Here is a 21,840-nt window from a genome sequence, read left to right as displayed (position 1 = left end):
AAATTTCCAAAGACTAAAACGCAGGTCACTAAAAAAGATTTCCATTGAATTAAGTGAGGGTGATACAACTGTCAACAACCAGAGAAAATAATCCAGAGAGCATACACACTGTTAACTTTCCTTTCCCAGTGGCTTCAGAGTCCTGCTCATAATAAATGGTTGTAACCATTAAATTGTACATGAAAACTTCAAACAGATGAATTTTATGGTATGTGAATTATATCTCAGTAAAACGTAAAAAACCCATGTGAGTGTGCATGCGTGTGCCTGTGCATGTAAGAAAGACAGGCTGCAACCCATCAGAACCTTTCCTGAGTAAAATACTGGCAGTGCAGGGTTTTACTGCAAGCAGCACACACTCTGGGTGCTGGGAAAAGTGTCTACATAGAGAGCGTATGGGAAAACTCTTTACTGGTTAATATGTTATTCAGAAACCATGCTTTTAGATTAACGTAAAATATTTAAGGCATTTATTTATGCATCATTTTTTAATGATTCCCTATGTTAAGCAACTGTTTGGGGAGGGGGATTAATCAAGCACCTGCCAATCTCAACCCCTTCAACTAAGGACATCTGTTTGGTGTGCTGAGTTGGAGTACTTCGTGACCTACGTGCCACAGATAGGTGGTCATATATATATATAAAGCATACAGCAATTCTGATACTCTACTCGAGATATGGTCTTCAAATTTTGATTTGTACTTTGGTGTAATACAATGAACTTGCATGAAAGCTTTCATTGACAAAACGAGAAAAACAGCTCCACATTTAATATATGCTACCATGACTGCCTCTCTGTTTTAGCCCCTACACACTCCCCCTACCCTTCCAACTGCACTGCATGCAGTTTCTGCCTGATTTTATCCTCTGCTTTTATAACACTTTTCTATTTGACTACTTTTTCCCCAAAAATCTGTATATCTCTGTAATCACTTTGAGATGAAAGAAATAAATAGAAAATAAACTAATTCCTCCTCAATTTTCAAAGTGTGAGAAACAGCTAACACTGTGCTAGATAGACTTCTAAGCACTTTCCAAGTGTTAACTAATTTAGTCCACTCAACAGCCCTATGGGACAGAAACTATTATTGCCCTGCTTTTTTTGCGCAAGAATATAGAAAACAGAGAGATTTAGGAAATTGCCTGCGGTCATTCAGCTAATAAATGGCTAAGCCAGATTTCTAACCCAGGTAGTCTGGCTTACGTCTGGTGCTACTTAACCACCACGATACAGACTGCCTTTCTGAGTAAGGAATGTCCTGTCTGAACTTTGTAGCTATATTAAACTATTCAAGGAATTAAGAGTTCCTTCTTATATATGTAGTAAGTTACATTTATGATACATTATGTTGTTTGAAAAATAAATTTTAAACATATATTAAAGTAGTAAAAAGAAAACTTACTACACTGTCTCTATTAGTACCTATAAATATTTTATGCAAATGTTACTCTTTTGAAACAGGACTAGAGTACATATCTACTAGTACTCTGTAAATGTCATTATGTCACCATGAAAGACTGGAGGCCCTCCAAATTATTTCTAATTAATAGGGTTTTACTTGGTTAAATTTGGAGAAGTCACTGCTTTATTAAGGTTTGAGCACTGAAATTCCAACTTTATTATTTTAATTCAGAAACCAAGCTTACCTAATTTGTAATTTATAATAAAACTATTAACAGGGATAGTGATCTGACAGTTGTGGCTACGCTTAAGTAAAGTCAGATTTAGGGTGACTATTTCAGCTAACCAATTGCAAACTTTATAATCAAGGTATTCTACAACATATTTGTGAACTTCTCCTGACTGACAGAAGCCCGGCTGCATGGCACCACACCTGACGGCAAGACTATGTGGAGAAGGGAGAATAAAAATTAACATTAAATAAGTAACTTTGTGTAACCAAGCACTATACTAAACGACATATACAATGCGTAACTACATATTGTATGTTGATATATTACATTTATATATGTGTGTTCACACATCTTATTATGTATATATACACACATATATACACATATTAATTTAATCCTCACAGCTTTTTGAGGCAGGTGGTATCATCATTTCACAGAAAAATCTGAGGTTCCAAGAGTAGCTTGCTCAAGGTGACACATTATTACTAAACTGAAAGGCAGGACTTGAAGCCAGAGTTCCTGACTCCAGAACCAGCATACTTTCTGCCACAATGTGTTCCTTGTTTTGACCAAAACCATCTCCTGTCAGCAGTCATGTGCTCATCCGTCCTACAACCCGATTAAAGGGGGCACCGAGCTGGAAGCCCTGAGTGCACAGAGGTGATACATAATGGTAGCCAGATGCAACAGAAAGTCAGTAAGAACAGTCTTAGGATGTTCTGCCTATAATAAACTGTCATCATAAGCCCCTGGTACCTTTACCAAGATAATAACTGGGGGGCCGGGGTGGCGTTAGAGGCCAGTAGGTGATAATGCACTTTTTCTATTTTTTTCTTGGTAATTACCGAGAGGTAAAACTCAGAACCTACATTCACAACAGCAAACCACTGAGGCAGGTGAAGGCACCCCTTTCCAGACCAAAGCATCTGTTTTAGTCAACCAACTCTTAACCCATTCAAATAAAAGCCTGACTATGGGGCTGGGTACTGGGAGATACCATCTGGAATCAATTTCAGAATTTCTATAGCTATCTCTGGGAAGTTTACCAAGCAGATAGTTTTTTGCAGTCTCTTCGCATTAAACACTGCAAATATTTATGAGGTGACCCCTTGACTGTGCTCTGAAACGACAAGCCCCTCGGCGAACAAGTCCTAGAACGTCTTGCTGCCAGAATCCATCAGCCACAACCAACAAGGGCATGTTCAGGTCTGACACCTCAGACGTATTCTGTCCCTCCTATAATCCTTATGATACATTTCTATTCACCTTTATAAAAGCTTCACCTCTGGGTTAGTTCTCCAGGGCCTTAAAAACAGCACTACTTCAACCCAAACAACAGAAACCCACATCTTGATAATAAGACCTAATATAAGCATGAAATTGTTGTGTGTGCCACTTTTACTTGAATCGTTCCATTATAATCCTCACAGAAGTACTATAAAAGCAGATAGAAACATTTCCATGTTATAGGCAGGGAAACAGACACAGGGCTTCATGGAGGTGTTTCATCACCACTGGTATCTATCAAATATACACTGGGTAGGGAGCAGTATTCTAAGCAAGAGGAGGGTGGCGGGTAGCACCCCAGATCTGAGGTTACAAGACTGGGTTCAAATCTAGCTTCTACACCTTAATGACGACGGCACTCATCATTAAGTGCTGAGCACACGGGTCCAGGGTGGGATGGGTTGCATTTAGTCCCAGATTCAACAAAACCTGCCAGACTGCTCCAGCAAATGCTTCTTATGACCCACTGGCGGCTAAACTGGCTGTGACCTTGATCCTTGTCCCCAAGCTCCCACTCCATTTTCAGCACTGCTCTCTTTGCCTCTTAGGGTCTCCTTTTCAACTTCCCAAGATTAATGGCATTTATTATGGATTTTGACTCACATATGTGAGAAGGACATTGCTCTAATTAACATGTCAACCCCTGCTGTAATGACACCTTAACTGCCTAAATAAATGCCAGACTGAAATATCCACAAGTCTCCAGGCGTACAAAGGGACTGTCGGTGATGAAAGGGAACTGTCATTATTCCGGACTTACTGAGTGGCATGTCCCACACCACATTATGGAAAGTTTCTCATTTCATCTCTACTGCAGACCTGAAGTAAATCTATTCATCATCATTTTAGAGATGAGAACCTAGCTCAGAGATACACGGTAATTTGGCCAAAAAGAAACCAGTAAGTAATGGCAGACTGAGAATCCAAACCCTAAGTCTTCAGGGCTCTGAAGCTCCACTCTGCTGCCTGGAGGAATTTGGCAAATGGAGAAGAAAAGACAAGGGATTCCATTATCCTCTTAGAGGGAGAGATCTACAGTGTTGGAAGGTTTGTCTTCCCATTCCACTACAAGGAACTGAAACCACTTCCCTGCCCTCCACTTAAGGATCAGTGGGTACAAGAGACCTGGGGCAGAGCCCAAAACTAAACAGATACACATACAGATACATTTTCCCCAACCCCCCGAGCAGTCACCCAGTCAGATGAATTCCTAGAAATCTGTGCCTTAAAGTCTGCCCATGACAGTTAGTCGAATACAAGAGAGAACGACGCTGCCTCTGGAGGTTTCTGAAGAACATGGGAGATTGGTATCTAAGCACCAAGCTGCAGCCATGTCCCTACCTCCTCCTCCTCCTCCTATTCCTGCCTGTGCTACAGACGTGTGCAGACATGCGTGTCTCCTATACCAGATGCCAGAGATACAAAGAAAATAGCACGTTACCTGCCTGAAAAGTTTTCTGTCTAGCAAGGGAGACCTATGTGCAAACAAATAATTGCACTACACATAATTAAATAGGGTGATGCCAAATCCAAATAAAAATAAATTACTTAGAGATAATTCATTCTACCCGAGGTTTCATAAAGAGAATTTAAATATTCATAATTTGAGCTTTTAGAAAGACAGAGGAAATTACACTATTATCCTTATTTAAGAACAAATATACCTGAGTCTTCTAGGTAGCAATCAGCTCTTATGGCTCAGGATGCTGAGTTCATTCTGCACAGGAAGCCACAGATTTAGTCACTTCACCCCCACATTCTAAAATGTGCCCCACAACACTCACAAACATCAAGCCCATAAAAGGAGAAGAAAATAAAAAGCAGAGTCCTACCAATTGAAATAGGACTCCACCATCAATTATCCACAATTCTCAACTCTAAAAACCTCTAGAAATCTATTGTTTTTTCACTAACTCATTTGATGACAAACCCTGAGCTGACTTATCTGGGTACAAAATTGGAACTGAAATGGCACAAGGCTCTGTTAAGCCTTTATTCATCTCACATAATGAGCTTTGCTGAAATGCTATGCCTGATTACAAGGTGATGCTCCAAACCTATAAGGAGTCTTTCCTACTCTATGGTGTCTGTATCATATGCCTTCTAAAATCCAAAACATTCAGAATTCAAGAACAGAGTTTCAGATATAATTATGGCATTGTATCTGCTTTCTGGAGGCACAGAGGAGGTCAGAAACCAGAGAAACACTACTTCGAAAGAGGAAACTCACTGTCAAGTAAAAACATCAAGTGCCCGCTCCCCTGCCTGCAGTCATTCCCCCACATCACCAAGCATGAGTTCCAGTGTGCACCTGCATTAAGTCCTCTGGACTCTGAGCCCCTGTGCCATCACGGGCTCGGAGCGGCCCTCCACGTGCTACCCAACAGGCCACTGCCCATGCCACATCTGACTTCCTCACCAGATGACAGCCTCAGAGCCAGCCTGACTGTCACCTCTGTCTGGAGCCTGGGTTCTTATCAAATAAAAGATCACCTGTGTAGCCCCCAAGTTCTACTTCGTCATTCTAACTTCTGACCCCAACAACCTTATGGAGTCACCCTGCCCTTCAGAGCAAACCGAACAAAACACAGGTCAGGAGCATTTCTTCTAGAATTTTGTTTTGCTTAAAAGTTGTGAGACAGAACTGAGTATGCTATTTAAGGCCTGGCTGCTAAACCCAGAAAGGCCATTTCAGGGCTGAGACATATTTGTTCAGCCTAATTGTTTCCTAACTCCACAGTATTGCCGAAGCAAAGGGGCTTGTGTGCCTCAGGCGCGGGCAAGGGGCCGATGCCCTGCGCGGGCAAGCAGAGAGCTTGATGAACCCCCGTGAAGGGCCTCAAGGGATCCTCAAGTCTCAACTGATCACAATTTCAACATACAACAAAGATTAAAGTAATAAACTATCTGCTGACAAGACCTTAAAGTAAATGAAACTAAGAAGCTTCTCTGTTTTTATCTTCAAACTCCTCTTAAGATCTAGGAGATACCTGTAAATCCTCCTTTTCCTTAAGGTGTTAAATTGTATCTATCACCAGGTCCTGTTCATTTTCTTTTCCTTTCTTTTTTCTTTTCTTTTCTTCTTGAGAGAGAGCATGCACAAGTGGAGAAGAGGGGCAGAAGGATGAGGGGGGAAGAGAGAGAGAGAGAGAGAGAGAGGCACAGTGCTCATGAGCGGGACAGGGAGAGGGAGAGGGAGAGTGAGGAGGGCAGAGAGAGGGAAAGAGAGAATCCTAAAGAGACTCCATGCTCAGCACAGAGCCCAATGCGAGGCTCGATCCCACAACCCCAGAATCATGACCTGAGCCGAAATCAAGAGTCGGACACTCAACCCACTGAGCCACCCAGGCACTGCTCATTTTTCCTTTAAATAATTCTTGCACTTCCCACTCTCTATTCCTACTGCCACCACCCTATCCCAGTCCTTGATGATCCTTACAGCACTCCTAGGTGATCTCATCCAATCTGGTGGCTTTTTAAGTGGTTTTAAATATCAGTTACATACAGATGACTCCAAATTTTTATCTCCAGTCTCAATTTCCTCCCTGAACTCCAGACTCCTTTGTAAATGCTGCAAACGTGGTGCTCGATCTTTCCTGCCTCAGTAAACGGCAGCTCTATCCTTTAGCTGATAAGGCCAGAAGGCTCTGAGTTCTCGCTTTTTCTCTCACATCTCAGATGTGATCTGCTGGCAAATCCTGTCATCTCTACCTTCGAAATATGTCCCAAATCCAGCCACTGCCACCGTCATCACATATGCCACCAGCCTGGTCTCTCTCCCAGATAACTCCAGGGCCCCTACCTGGTCTCCCTGTTCCACACTGATCCTGAGGCCAGTCTACTTGCCAAGAGCAGGGAGTGTTTCTGCCCTCCTCCCTCTAAGAGCAAAATTATTCTCATGGTTCCACTTACCACTCTGGGAAGATGATTCCCCAAAGCTCTTTCTTGAGCCCGGACTTCTCCAGGTCCAAATCTCCAATTAAATACAAGTTCACTTCTACTTGGATAACCTAGTCACCTCTAACTCAACCTTTCCAACCTGAACTTCCCTTGCCCTGAAAGCTGTGCCATCATCCCCAACACTCAAATTTTGTCCATGGTATCACCATACTCCCCAAACAGAAACCCTGGAGTTACTCCTTCAAGTCCCAATGTACTTGGTACACATTTTTATGACTCTACTGGAGGCAGAGTGCAAAATGACCACAATTCACCCTCTTCCCCTTGGCCCTATGACTTGGCAGTTATTCCCATCAAGAGGGAAAGACTATGTATCTATCCCCTGAACCTGGGCTTGACCTGTGACTTTGGCCAACAGAACACCGCACAAAAGACAATGTGCCAGTCCTAAGGCTTGGCCTCAAGAGATCCTGAACACATGTGCCTTTTTCTCTTAGAATCCTGCATGTGGCCACGAAAACAAGCCCAGACCAGACTGCTGGATGAAGGACATGTGGCCTGGCTGCCCCAGTCACAGCAACTGACAGCCTGCCAGGCCACCGAGTAGAGCTGCCTAGCCGACTTCGGCTGACCACAGATCCATGGCTGAGTCTAGACAAGACCAGAAGAACCACCTTGCTCAGCCCAGCCCAGCCCAGCCCAACGGCTCACCCACAGAATCTTGAGTTAAATGAACAGATGGTGTTTTAAGTACTAAGATTAGGAATGATTTGTTATACTGCAATTAACTACCATTACACTATTTACCTCTCGGTATTAAAAGAGAACATATTAAAGCGTCCTAGTTCACAAAGGGCCCTCAATTAATGTTCTGTGCCATTCCTGATGTGATGATGTAGAACTCGGCCCCCTGATCGATTGGCTCCTTAGAGGCCGAGGTCCCATCGTGTTTGGCCCATGTTTTCAACACCTGGCATGGTGCCTTACACAAACACAGAGGCTCAAGATACGAGTTACACGGCTGTAAGTGAGGATAAGAAAACCCTGTACGTCTTGCACATATTCTCTTTACACTGTTGAAAACCACAGGCTACCCTGTAATTAAACTTTGGCCTGTTATGCAACTTTTCTAAGCATCTGTTTTCTAATCTATTTTAAAAAATGAGGGCTGAGAGTATCTTCCTTACATGATATTTCTTGAGTTTAAATTTGATAATTCATGTCACATCCTTAGCATAATACCCAGCACATAAAAAGCTGCATCATATATTTGTCTATTATTATTGCCTACTAACTGTAGGTAATAATTTTCAAGTAAATTACAAGTTACTTAGCAACAGTCATGTTATTTGGGGCTTTTTTTGTCCCCACTATGCATAATAAGATAGTGCTGGGCACACGGCAGACATATGATAAACACTTGACTAACAGACTGATTTCACCCTCTCCACGAGAAGCTCAGATGGCTTCCTACAGCCCATTAAAATCTCAACTACTGTCACGTAGTAATGATAAAAAAAAAATCTTACCACCTCACCTACCTCATATCATGTAATACTGTGGTAGAAAGCCCTCCCTAAGGAGAGGAAAAAGAGGATAGAAAATTTCAAAGTAACTGGGCTATGTGCCTACATGACAACATCCCCCATGACCTTGTAAACCGAGACTACTTAACCAGACTACATGTTTGTGTGTAGACTATGCCACGTGACGTTCAGGGCTCAGTTCTTTAGGTATGAACCCAACTGAGGTGTGCCGGCACGAATAAAGTTGCTTCCAGGAAAGAAAAGCCTGGGTGTCATGATTATCCGTGCGAGAATCCTGTTACAATACCACATGCTATCTCAGTTATAAAGCATTTAGGTATAAGTCACAGAAACTGGAGAAACAGTATCTCAGACAAATAGGAGTTTTTCCTTTCCGCCATGTGAAGTGACAGTAAGAAGTCAGCAGTCTGCAACCTGGAAGAAGGAGGGCCATGACCAGAACCACCATGCTGACACCCTGAGCTCAGACATTCAGCCTTTAGAACGATGCAAAATAAATTTCTGTTGTTTTACAGCCACTTGGGTTAAGCATCCAATTCCTGGTTTAGGTCATGATCTCACAGTTTGTGGGATTGAGCCCCACATTGGGCTCTGTGCTAACAGCACAGAGACAGCTTGGGATTCTCTGTCTCCCTCTCTGCCCCTCCCCTGCTTGCATTCTCTCTCTCTCTCTCTCTCTCTCTTCTCTCTCAAAATACAGAAACTTTTTTTTTAATGTTTTAATTTTATTTTTAAGAGAGAGAAACAGAGCACGAGCAGGGGAGGGGTAGAGACAGAGGGAGACACAGAATCTGAAGCAGGCTCCAGGTTCTGAGCTGTCAGCACAGAGCTCAATGCAGGGCTCAAACTCACAAACTGTGGGATCGTGACCTGAGCCAAAGTCAGATGTTAAACCAACTGAGCCACCCTGGTGCCCCTCAAAATACATAAACTTTAAAAGCCACCTAGTCCATGGTTCTTTGTTACAGCAGCCTGAACTAAGAGAGTGCCAGAGCCAGCCACTCTGACTCCCTTGGTCTTTTCCTCATGGGCACAGATGGCTGCCACAACTCCTGGCATCACAGCCATTTTCCATAGGGTAAGCATGAGGCTGTGACAACCATGACTGCTCTTGCTATGTGGAAAACAAAAGTTTTCCCAGGGCTACTTACCAACTCCTCCTTATGTCTCACTGACACCCTATAAGAGAGCCGAGAAAGCAAGCTGTTAGGTCTTCCAGACTCTGTGGTTGTGGCAGGTTGTATTTCCCAATGATGGCCAACTAATGTATCTTGTTTCATACACTCTTATACAATGACACTGAAACACCCCTACTGAGAGGTGTGATCTCAGTTCCTTCCTCTTGAATCTGGGTGGGCTTCTGACAACAGCAGAGGCGATGCGGGTGATGCTGTGTGACTTTCAAGACTAGATCAAAGCAGGTAATCTAGCTTCCACCTGTATTCCTCTCAGACGTACGCCTCTGGAGCCCTGAGGCTCCGTGCAAGTGAAGAGTCTGGTTACGCTCAGGAGACCATGTAGACAGACAGACCACAGCGAGACAGAGAGAAGCCAAGGAGGGCTCTCCCAGCCCAGGCACCAGACATGTGAATGAAGAGCCTTCAGATGGCTCCAATCTCAATCCCTCACCATTTGACTGTGTCCTCAAGTTAGACCCTGAGCCAGAACTGCCCAATGAAGCTGCTCTTGAGTCCCTAACTCATAGAAACCAGGACAGATCACAAATATTACTGTTGTTTTTAAGCCACTGAGCTCTGAGGTGACTTCTAAGGCAGCAACAGATAACTAAAAGAGAAGGTTGACAACCGAGAGGGATAAGGAGAAGGGACTGCCCGTCATATGTTATCCTCACTTTCCCCCGGACATCGCATGCTCTCTGTGGCCCTCATGCCTCTGTTCTTCCCTGACCTGGGACTGCAGCCCCAGCCAGCACAGACAGAGGGAGCCTCCAGGGCATAGCCCAGCCACCTCATTTCCACTAAATCACAACGATGTCTCTCTACCCAGAACAGTTTAAAATTTATATTCAGTCGCATTATTCTTTTACCCCATTATTCTGGATTCTTAGATCTAGTATGAGTTCTTGCTCATGGAGATCTCAACGTATACTTGCATTTTATACATTAGTTTAGTCTTTGCCAGGTAAGGAACACAAGGTAGTAAGTACTTGCTTAATAAAACTGAGCCTCTGGGCTGCTTGTTAAGGTCAGTGTCTCCTAAAAACTCCTTTCTCACCATAGAGTTAGCCTTCTCTTTGCCACTTAGTGATGGTCTGTCTTCTTCAAAACTCAAACCAAGTCTAACTTCTCTGTAAATTCTTCTCTGATTAACCCCTCCCATCGTCAGTGCGAACAGCTCGCTCAGGTCTCTGTGCTCCTCACCCCTTCACGCCCTTCTCTTTTGGCTGTCCCGTTCTGCTGCACTTGCACGGGCCCGTCTCGCCACCAAACCACCTTGTTACTGAGAGAAGGACCATGTTTTATTCAGCTTTCTATTCCCAGCACTAAATGCTGACACCCAGTAGATATTCAATGAAGGTTTGATGAGTGGAGGAAGAAAGAACACATACTGAACTGCCGACAAGTAACGAGAAAGAAAATCCTAAATTAAAAAACAAAAACAAAAAACTCCCATCTACTTGCTTCACTTATGACTGAGAACCTGACTTCTCTAACATTTACTTCTTAGTTTAGGTAATCGTAGCAAGGCCACAATTTTAAAGATAGAAATAATACCCTGATAACTACATAAACACACCAAGAAATCTCCTTAACAAGCTACATTAGGAAAATTTTACGTTTCAGACCTGTTTGGTAGCGAATCCTAGGAGGTAACACTTACGAACAAATTCACTGCTAAAAAGGTGAACCAGAAACTCTTACGTTATGACAGCTGATGCAGCCTGGCATTTTCCACGTTCACACACTGCCAGAAAGAACAAGGCGCTTATAGACAACCCTGGCCGGTCACTTCTAAGATACCAGAAGTAAAACAGGGAGTGCATGGGATTACACGAGGATCATAAATGATCAACTCTGCTGAAGACAAACTTCCCGACGGCTCCCCCACCTGGTGGAGCTCCCACGATGGAGTCCAAACTGGGAAAACAATCCTAGAAAAGTAACAAAGTTACAGTCTTTGAATTTCAAAACTCTTCCCCAATTTCTTTCCATTTTTGGAAAATTAACGTAACCCACAAGATACCATTCACCCTTGCAACACGTCCACCCGACCAATTCACTCCTGGCAAACGTCCGCTATTTCTTTGAGCGCTTGCATCGAAGCAGGCCTCTGTGCTGTTCTGTCGCTGACAGCATCTTGACGGCACCACCAAAACAATTCCACAAACGGTCTGTGCAGTCAAGGGTCCCAAAGGGCAGGACATGTCAACACAGACTCAGTTTCCTCATCTGACGTACCTTACAAAATAAGGGAAAATAAGCCTTTCTCATGCTCATCTCTGAACAACTATGTACGCTGTTCTCCTTTAGAAACACCGCCTGCTGTCTCTGCTTTATGGAACCTACCTAGTCTTCAAGGACCAGTTTGGCCCTAAATTCCTCTCTCCAAGGCCTAGAACACAGTAGGGGCTCAATAAACGTCTGCTGAGTGTCTCACAGTAAAAAATAACTCAAAACACACCACGTCACGAGGCAGTTGGGGGAGTGGTCCTATGAAGAAATTCTAAGGAAAAGTCCACACAGACCGAGGACGGTAGAGGTAGCTCCTTAGAGAAGTCAGCCGCTCAGACGCTTGGGATTTTTGTCACCTGCTTGATTGTAATGTGGTTCCCTTGAAAAGCATTAATTTCATTCAGACAGTATTACAATGTAGAGATCGACTCCAAAACCGTAAATGGAAGTGAACAAATTGTTTTTCAAAACTTCCCCAACTGCCAAGCCTGGAGTGGCATTCCAGTGTGGTCCAAGTGCAAGGCCATCAGGGATGACGAGGATAAAGGTGTGTGCCACACTCTCGCGAGCGGTATCGGTCCCGGGGCAGCAGCTCACCCGGCTCTCCCGAGGAAAGCTCCCTCTACTTGGCAGGCGGGGTGGGTGGGGATGAAGAGCACCAAGCCCTCACTCCACACCTTCAAACTAGGTGCTGGAGCAAGTCACCTCACCACCCACGCCTCGGCTCCCTGCACGACGTGGCTGCTCACAGCACCCGCCTCCCACGGCTGCAAAGAGGATTCAGGAGGCTGGTACGTGTGGTGTGCTTAGCACAGAAGCTGCCGCACGGTGAGAGCAACGTTAGTATAAACTTAACGTATTATTGTTGTCCTTCCTCTTGCCACCACTATTAGACTCCGCATTTTCCATGGAAGAACTTTCTCTGTAAGAACTGACTTAGCATTTATTTATAGGTGAGCTCCGTACTCTATTCAGTACCTGTTTTAATCTTTAGGTCCCTTCCATCTAAGCAGTGTTGAGCTGCTCAGACTGCGTTCATTATTAGTAATGTATGCTAATGCAGAAAGCTATCCAGTTTCCATTATTACTGGGTGAAAATAATCTAAATATTAGCTTGATTTCCTAGTACTTGTGCCCAATGCTTTCTAATTTGGTACAGTGTGTGCTCCTTTTTCAGAATGTGAAAGTAACAAAGCAGCAAAAACAAAAACGAAACCATACATTGCATATTGTACTTGTTGGCAATAAAAAAGACACTCTAGAAATATGGTGTCTGGGATGAAATAACCATATAAAGTCTCAAGGGAAAAAAATGTCAAGATTATTGCAGATGGGGGCCATGAGTTCCATTTGCATTAGAAACATTTTTATCTTAAAAATCAGGTTAGCAAGAGTGTATAAGATGCTTGTGTTTCAGAGTCCATTTCTATTATTAAAGACAATGATGCTCAACCATTACTGAAGACTCCAAGGCCTTCTCAACTATCTCACACTACTCAAATTTTCAAAATACAAATTGATGCTTAATTCAATAGAATCTTTAAAAAGTATGCCACACTTCACTTTTAGGAGTGTTGTGACGTCAGAAAACCAACAATGCTATTTCTGCTACTATGTAATCCAGTGGTTTCTGGGGTTCAATGTTAATAGCTTAAAAAACAAGTTCCATTTCTATAGCCTTGGAGGAGCCGGAGAAGGGAGTGCAAATCCTCACGCAGGGGTGTCTGCTGAACGCCTGATCAGTCGTTGCCTGTCCTATCCCTGCCGAGTTCCTGTTTTTTTGTTTTTCAGTCACCCAACATAGCTTTCTTTTTTCTTTTCTTTTCTTTTAGTTGGCAGATAGAATAGAATTGTGGTTTGGTGGGTTTTTTTTGAAATTAGAAAACAATAGAGGATTCAGATCAATCCTGGAAACTGAGCAGAGCTAGTGCTTCCTGGCTGTAATATATCAAAGGGACTTTTATTTTATCTTAACAAAGTATTTGACCTTGAATAGAAGTAGAGTATATTTGTGCCAGGCTAAGTAACTAAATAAACACTTTGTTATAATCCTTCTTGTAACCTCTACTTCACCTTAGAGCACATTAGTAAAATGTGAGATGGACTTCTAAATGCATATTCTGGAATAGACCACTGAATGATTTCTATGCCAGCTACCACACTTTTTAGATACATGCTATGTAATCATCCAGTAATCCTGACATTTAAATGGCATTACCCTGTACCAGCTGGGATTGTCTTCTGACATACATGACAAGAGACTAATTAACGCCCAAAAGTGAGCTCTTGGCTTGTGTAAGGGAAGGGCCAGCCATGGGCAGGAGCAGGGGTAGCTTCAGGTGTCCCAGGATGCATACTTTCCTCCATGCTGGCTTTTTCCCCAGTTCCCAGGATTAGAATGTGGATAACAGCGACTCCAAACCTCACCTGCTCTTCTCATTCAAGTCCAGTAGGAAAGAAAAAGAATTCTGTTCTTAGATATGCTAACAGAAGTCAGAAGAGACCATTTCGCAGCCAATTGCTGCTGGCTAGGAACTCCATGGCTTGGCCCAGGTCATGAGACCACCAGTGGCCACCCTAGAACCTGAGCAAGAGCTCAGGCAGAGAAAGGTATGCCTGGCATGAAGGGTAGATGAATACTGAGTGTCAAGCACATCTCATGTCTGTCTACCCACGTTCCTCATTTTCTAAGAGAAAAAACCAAGACTAAGAGACTTTAAGTAATCGCCTAAGGTCAGAGCTACTATCTGAATCTACCAACATTTGTTACCACTGCATAATTTACCACAACCAGAGGCAACCATGGTTATCAAATGCTTGTGTATCCTTCTGGAGGCAGACTATGCATATAGAAGCATACATTATGATATACCAACACCAGATGACAGCATCATCTGTTCTGTATCTTGCTTTTAAAAACATACTAGAAACAGGGGCACTTGGGTGGCTAGTGAGTTAAGTGTCCAACTCCTGATCTTGGCTCAGGTCATGATCTCACAGTTCATGAGTTCGAGCCCCGCATCAAGCTCTGTGCTTTAAAAGTCTCAAGTGAAGATAACCTGATAAAAGATCTAACAAAGTTATCCACTTAGATGGATGCCCTAAGTCTCAGGATCCCATTCGTGCCCTGGCCGCCTCCTACGGCAAAGTTACTCATAGCCTCTTAATACTCAATTTGCTACCTTGAGAAATGACAGTTATCACAAAGCCATTATAACAAAATATTAAGATGGGACACCTGGGTGGCTCCGTTGGTTAAGCACCTGACTCTTGATTTTGGCTCTCGTCATGATCTCACGGTCGTGAGATTGAGCCCTGTGTCAGGCTCTGTGCTGGACATGGACCCTGCTTAAGAGTCTCTTTCTCTCTCCTCTCTCCCTCTGCCCCACCCCCACCCTTCTCCCCCCGAGCCCCTCAAAAAAAAAAAAAAAAAAAAAATAGAAGCTGCACAAAAATAGGGGTTATCTTGAGGTTAAAATCATGACCTTTCAGGGGCACCTGAGTGGCTCAGCCGGTTAAGCATCTGACTTCGGCTTGGGTCATGGTCTTGCAGTTCCAGAGTTCAAGCCCCGTGTCAGGCTCTGTGCTGACAGCTCAGAGCCTGGAGCCTACTTCAGATTCTGTGTCTTCCCTCTCTCTTTGCCCCTCTTCCACTCCTTCTCTCTCAAAAATAAATAAATGTTAAAAAAATTTTTTTTTTAAATCATGGCCTTTCAATGAAAATCTATTTGTATTTTTAAAATTGATTCAAATAAGATATAAAGGGAGATGCTTCTTGAAATGTGGCACCATATTTCCTACCATAATTCTAACAAGTGCTTTCAAAACAGATAAAACTATATCACAGCACTTTTTCCTGCAAGGTTACAGTCACAAAGAGACCTAGAACCACATGATAAGGATTCTTTGCACTACAGTGAACAAAGAAAAATTCTGCTAAACACTGTACAAATCCTACAAAGATAAAAACTTATTTAAAATTGAACTCTTTACCTGTCCCACACCAGGGGCAACTATATAATTCTTATGGGCTTTAAAAAAAGAGTGTTTTAATGACAATGGTGCTGACACACACACCATGCCCATGTCATGCACCTGAAGCTGTTTTTGCAGCAGCAATGAGTATCCCTTCCTTCTCTGGAACCAAGGCTCTTTGTTCAGAAAACTGAAAGCAGTTAACGGGCTGACCCAGAGGCTGTAGCAGTACTCTCCTCTCTCTAATAGTGTTTTAACCAACTGAGCCAATTAGCCCAGTTCACAAATGCCATCAAAGACTATTAGGAATGGGTTCATGACATACTTTAAACGTAAGACAAAAGGCATATCAGATGCTGTTCAAAAGGGCTAAGAACATTACACTGAATCAACCAGTTAAATTGAAGAGTAACAACTCAATTCTGTTATAAATCATTACAGCACTAACAATCATAATTCCTCATGTGAAAGTTCTAATCATTTTATAAATAGTCTTTTATTTTAAAGACAAACCAACATAGAGGTTCATCAAAAGCAAATTCAGGGGCAACTAAAACTCCTTGAGATTTGGTATGTCATTTTTGATGCTGGTTTTGAGGGCCCGATGTTCTAAAGATCTAGTGGCACCTGTGTCTACCAGAGAGTTCAGGGGTGACAGTGCAGGCACAGGCCTTTGGTCCCAGCAGCAGCACCAAATTCTCCCCGTGGGTTCACTAAGGAGCCCATCCTCCTCCGCCATTATTACCTACCTCCTTGCCTTCCTTCCTAAAGCCAGGCCCTCATTCCCTCGTCTCTAGAAGCAGCTGATTCCCTAAAAATGTAGTCATCTGCAACTCCTCCTTCCCCTGAGAATCAGGTTAACGACAAGAGAATCACTGAAAATCATCAGACTGGAATCCAATTTGTATTTCCTCAGAATTTCTGCTCACCAAATTTAATATGCTATTTATAAAAGTTTTAAATTCTTAAGTCAATTTTAAAATTTAACTATGAATGGTTAAAATATCATTGTTATTAAATTAGAGGGAGTGCTTCAGTTTACGTTTAGCCTTTTGTAGATCTGTTTTTTAAAACAGACTCTGTGCCTCCAGTTTTAAACAGATACCATACGGCTACTTCCTTGCTAAGTTATTTATTTTTCAAAAAATGTTAACTGCAAGTTTGGCAGTTCTTCATTAAACATTATTTGTAAAACATAAACAAACAGCTCTAGTGATCATCCATGAAGAGACCTCAGAAGCTTGTAGAAAAGTAAATTCCATCTCCTTCTAACAATGACCCCTCTCCATTCCTTCTAGAGTCCCCTATCGGCCATGCTGGAGTAGTCAGATTGCTAGAAAACCTATTATTACTTCCTAGTAGAAAATGAAAACAAGTCCCCGTTCTTAAGCTGTTTCTGGAAGCACAGAGGTCTCTGAAGTCATGCCAGACGCAAGGAGATGTATGTGGGGGGGGAGACAGGAGATAGGGGGCAGCTCCATTCCCATAGCTATATGATCTTTAGGTCAATGAGAACCAAGACATCACTCTTATGGTTTAGAGAGATTTTATTTTATTTTTTTCCTACAAAAACAAAATCCATTATGAAAAAATAACAACTGGGGAGGCAAACAGTATCTGGAAAAGCTTCTGCAGAGGCCACAAGAGTTTAAATATCTTCTGCAATCAATAATTCACGAGCCTGTGTGGCCCAGATCCATAGGGACTGGAAAATGATTGGGTTGACCATGCTGTGCCAAATATGTGACTCCACAGGTAACTTCTCTTGTTACCTGGTACCTAAGGGGAAGTTTGAATTTTTGGAGCTGGGAGAAACCTTCAAGATTACTTAGTAAAGATGAAGAAACTAAAATGCAGAATTTCCAGGCAGGAAGCCTGGTGAATTCAGGTTTTAAATACCACTCACTTTTCCAAATGACAGCAGTAATAAATAAAATATCTTTAGGAGGAAAGGAAGTGGGGGGAACAGAGGAACAGAGGAAGTTAAGTCATGTTTACAAACAAGAGAAACAAGACACATGGAACAGAAACAACTGGCAACAGGGACTAAAGTCACAGCTGTATGTTGAGAAACAGGTAGTGACCTGGGTGGAACCAGCAGCCAAAGGTACACACATCCTCGTGGCTGAGTTAGGGGGAGGCTGGGTAGGGGGAAGGCTGGGTAGGGGGAGATGGAAGCAAATGGCTCAGAACAAGACTCACTGCATTAAACCACATGGGCTGGATGAAGCCTGTGGAAAGAAACCACTGCTGGGGGCTATGGCTCAGATAAAGCCAACATCTGGAACAGCCGGCAGAAGCAGAGAACTTGCAACCAAAATCTGGTCATGGGACTAGATGTGCCTGACTCTCAATATCAAGAAAGACAGGAACCTGAACCTCCAATTAAGGTCTGGTGCTAAGCTAGGCGTCTGGGGTAAGATTGAGACAACAGCAAAACCACAACACGGGGAGATGTGAGGGCAGGGAAAGGGACAAAGATTCCCACTTAAGACAGGCTTCTGAACTTAAAAGCCCAATGCAGGGGAGGGAAACTAACTTCAAGAAAGACTGACAAATACTCAACAATCAGATGGAGTGATTCCTGACAAAATGAAAATGTGGCAAACTGAAGAGGGCTGTAATATAAATGTGTTAACGTTTTCAACGAGATACGAAAGAAAGATACCCACCCCCCCCCCGCCCCAATTTTTGAAACAAAATCAGTCAGTGAATCAAGAGGTAGGTTTGAAAACATAAGTCCACTTGAAATCCTGGAAATGAATAGCTCAATAGATGGGAGAAACTCAGCATCAGGCACAAAGAGAAAACTAGAAAACTGAAGCTTATTCAGAGTCTAAAAAAAGAGCTAAAACACTCACAGAGGAGTTAAGTAACATAACAGGTAGACTGAGGGTAAACATCCATCTAATAGCATTTCTGGAAACAAAGCTGGAAGGAACAGTGGGAAACAATATTAGAACTAACGCTAAACGCTTCCAGAACCGAAGACATGAATCCTGATGCCGAAAAGCTCACAGTGAGCGCCAAGCAGACCAGACAAAAATAAATCTCCTCCCAGATAGGCTGTAGGGAGGCTGAAAAACAGCAAGGATAAAGAGAAAATGTTGAAGAAAATATTGAAAAAAAGAGGGAAAAAACAAGTTAAAAAGGGTAAAGAGGGATGATAACGAAGCTGGCAGCAGACTTCTCAACAGCAACAAGCAATACCAGAAGGCAATAAAATCATACAGTCAAAGTTCTGGGGGAAAAACACTGCTAACCAAACATTGCATACCCAAAATGAGTGAGGACGAACAGAGACAGTTTCTGAATATCAAGACTGCGCTTACCTTCCACAGACGGTCACTACTACTAAAGGGTGTAGATTTCAACAAAAATAATTTTAAAAAACAAAGGGAAGGAAGGTGATACAAGACGCTAAGACAGAATAAAGTTTCATAAGTAATTAATGGCTGAGACAAATTAGAATCCTGATATGTTGACTTCACTTTAGTAATCTTTCCTCTAAACTAACTCTCTGCCTCTTGATTTTTCAATTTTACGCTGTTATATCCTAACTTCCAGTTAGATACAAAACCACAAGTTGACAGCTTCTAATATTTTTCACAACATTCAGATTCTTATCTCTCCTTTCTAAATTTAAAAGCTTCCCTGCAGTGTGATTATAATGAGGAAGAATTCCAGGAGAAGTTATTTATTAGTCATTTTACTTACTGTGCATTTTCCTTGGCCAAATTACCTGGCCCTCAGCAATGTGTTCCATTTCTTCCATATTTAACACAAAATCATGATTTTTTTTCCCACCTATTTTAAAAGGTGAAGTTGTAAGTAATTCCTAATTGTCTTTGATTTGCACCAGAATGAAGAGAAACTGCATCTCTAACAAAGCTGCAATTTTCTTTTACTATGACATTGTTTCATTATTTTAATAGGCACTCATTAAAGATTTTGCAAATACCCACTGAGTACTGACTTAACAAAAACACATGTAACTATCATATCTTTAACTCAAATGGAAATAGAGATTGAAATAATAACAGATAAAAATCTAGCTAGCACTCTAATGAATAAAAAAAATAAAAGCCTTCAAAGATGTAACAGTGATTCATATACAAATATTGGTTCCTTTGTACAATCTGTAACACATCAACATGTTCCCTAAAAGAGTCATCTCAGAGTCTCCACATCTGGATCCCAGAACAATTATCTGCCTATTTTTAAGCTCTGTAAATTATCTGTAACCTTGTACATTTGGACACCAAGAGGAGGGTCTACAGCTTTTCATGTGATAAAACAGGCAATAAAAGGAGTATTAACTTCAAACAGCATATATCTGAAAAACACCCCGTGACCCTAACGCAGAGACTGTGACTCTACATCTGACTTTCAAGTCAGATTTACTACACAACACTTTTTGTGTATGGGTTAAATGCAGAGACAGATAATCTACAACCCCAGGCACCAAAGACTTCAGAGAAGTATAAATGCAATTATGAAAATCCCTCAATGCTGGTAGTTCAGATTTGGACAGACACCAAAGCGCAGTCTGTCTGTTGTACTGTCAGAAACTACAACAATATCAGACTTCACTGGAACAAACTTGGTGTTTTCTATAAAGGATCACTTGGCAGGACATACTGAAAGCTAGTCTGTGGTCAGAGTCAGTCCAAATAACCAACAGTGTGGGTTCATATCCCTGGGCAAGAGCTGATGCTACTCAACTGTTATTTTTAGACACAGGACAGTTATGCAACAGAGCTATTTCAATGATGCTATGGGACCTTCTGTGTAGAATCCAATAAAAGTAATCTAAACCAGTTTTTCAACTACCAGATAAATTGTCAAAGCTGCAGAGCTTGAATATTCTTGAGACAAAATGAATAACCCCCCTAAATTTTTATGTTGGGGTGCCCGGGTGGCTTGGTCAATTAAGCTCCCAACTCCTGACTGCGGTTCCAGTCATGATCTCACAGTTCATGAGTTTGAGCCCTGCATCAGGCTCTGTGCCATTAGCACAGACTTCACTTTAGTATCCCATGCTTGGGATTCTCTCTCTCCCTCTCTCTCTGCCTCTCTTTCTCTCTCAAAAATAAATAAATGAACTTAAAAAAATTTATGCTGATGACTGCAAAATGTTCTAAGCCGTAAGGAAAGTAGATGGAACAGACAGACTCATCTGTAAGTTAAACTTCAAATATCAGGAGGAAGTTGGTATAATTTGGAGGAGCATATAATACTCTTTATTAAAAAGAAAAGATGCAATACACATGAAAGTGATAACGGACAGCAAACTCCTCATGTGCCAAGAGACTTTCCTAACATGCTCCCTTCTGGGAGGAAAACTCACATTTTATCCCATCCATTTCTACAGAGTTTAGGTCTTTATGAGGAGAATGTATATGTATTAATGCTAAACAACAACAAACAAACAAACAAACAAACAGCTAAGCAGCTGCGTCTCTAAAAGAGGAAAACAAAATGCTAACTGATGTGAGGAACAAGCTATAAGCTAAAGATTCGCTTCTGATTAAAGGAAATATAATACTAATCCACCAATTAAGGAAAAACTAATGAAAAGCCAGACAATCTGGAACACTGTGTAAATGGGCTTCTGAGGTTCTCTTTTAAGGATCTATGGCTCATCTCTTTCAATGCTAAGGGGCAGCATGTTGCTACTTATAAACAGTGACAAACATTCTACTCGTATTTTTTTAATTTTATGAAAACTCTAACTAGATACAACTCCATTCAAATAATCAGTCGATGTACTGTTAATAGCAATGGCAAGCTACTCTTGATACTCTGCCTAAAAACCTCCAACAGTCCTAATCTCAGAGTAAGAGGCACAATCCCATGGCCACAGCAACAAGGCGGGGGAGACGAGGTAAGCGGAACCCCACTGTTGTAGGGCTCCTGTATTTGACCAGAAGTGATTCAATGTTCACTCTAAGTATACTGTGGTAAGTCCAAGATGAATGCTATAAATCCTGAAAACAATCACTAAGAAAACACAACAAAGAAACAAACTGAAAACCAATAGAAAGGTTAGAAAGATACATGAAAAAAAATCCAGTTAACAC

The 21,840-nt window shown here is 42.1% G+C and overlaps 1 protein-coding gene across 11 annotated transcripts in view; it reads right to left on the bottom strand.

The window, feature by feature from the left end:
• The window catches only part of TULP4 (TUB like protein 4), a 243,338-nt gene that overhangs the window by 118,608 nt on the left and 102,890 nt on the right, over window positions 1-21,840 (bottom strand). Inside the window, exon 1 of one of the 11 annotated variants that reach the window (XM_042940189.1) lies at window positions 11,252-12,673. The exons of the other annotated variants lie outside the window; for them this stretch is intronic. Within the exon in view, the coding sequence (XP_042796123.1) occupies window positions 11,252-11,278 (27 nt within the window). The 5' untranslated portion in view covers window positions 11,279-12,673. Of the gene's footprint in view, window positions 1-11,251; window positions 12,674-21,840 lie in introns of those variants that run through there. 11 annotated transcript variants of the gene reach the window in all.

Source organism: Panthera leo, chromosome B2 (assembly GCF_018350215.1).
Source record: "Panthera leo isolate Ple1 chromosome B2, P.leo_Ple1_pat1.1, whole genome shotgun sequence".
NCBI lineage: Eukaryota > Metazoa > Chordata > Mammalia > Carnivora > Felidae > Panthera > Panthera leo.
The sequence above is the reverse complement of the archived record's forward strand: the minus strand, read 5'-3'. Positions and strand labels throughout refer to the sequence as shown.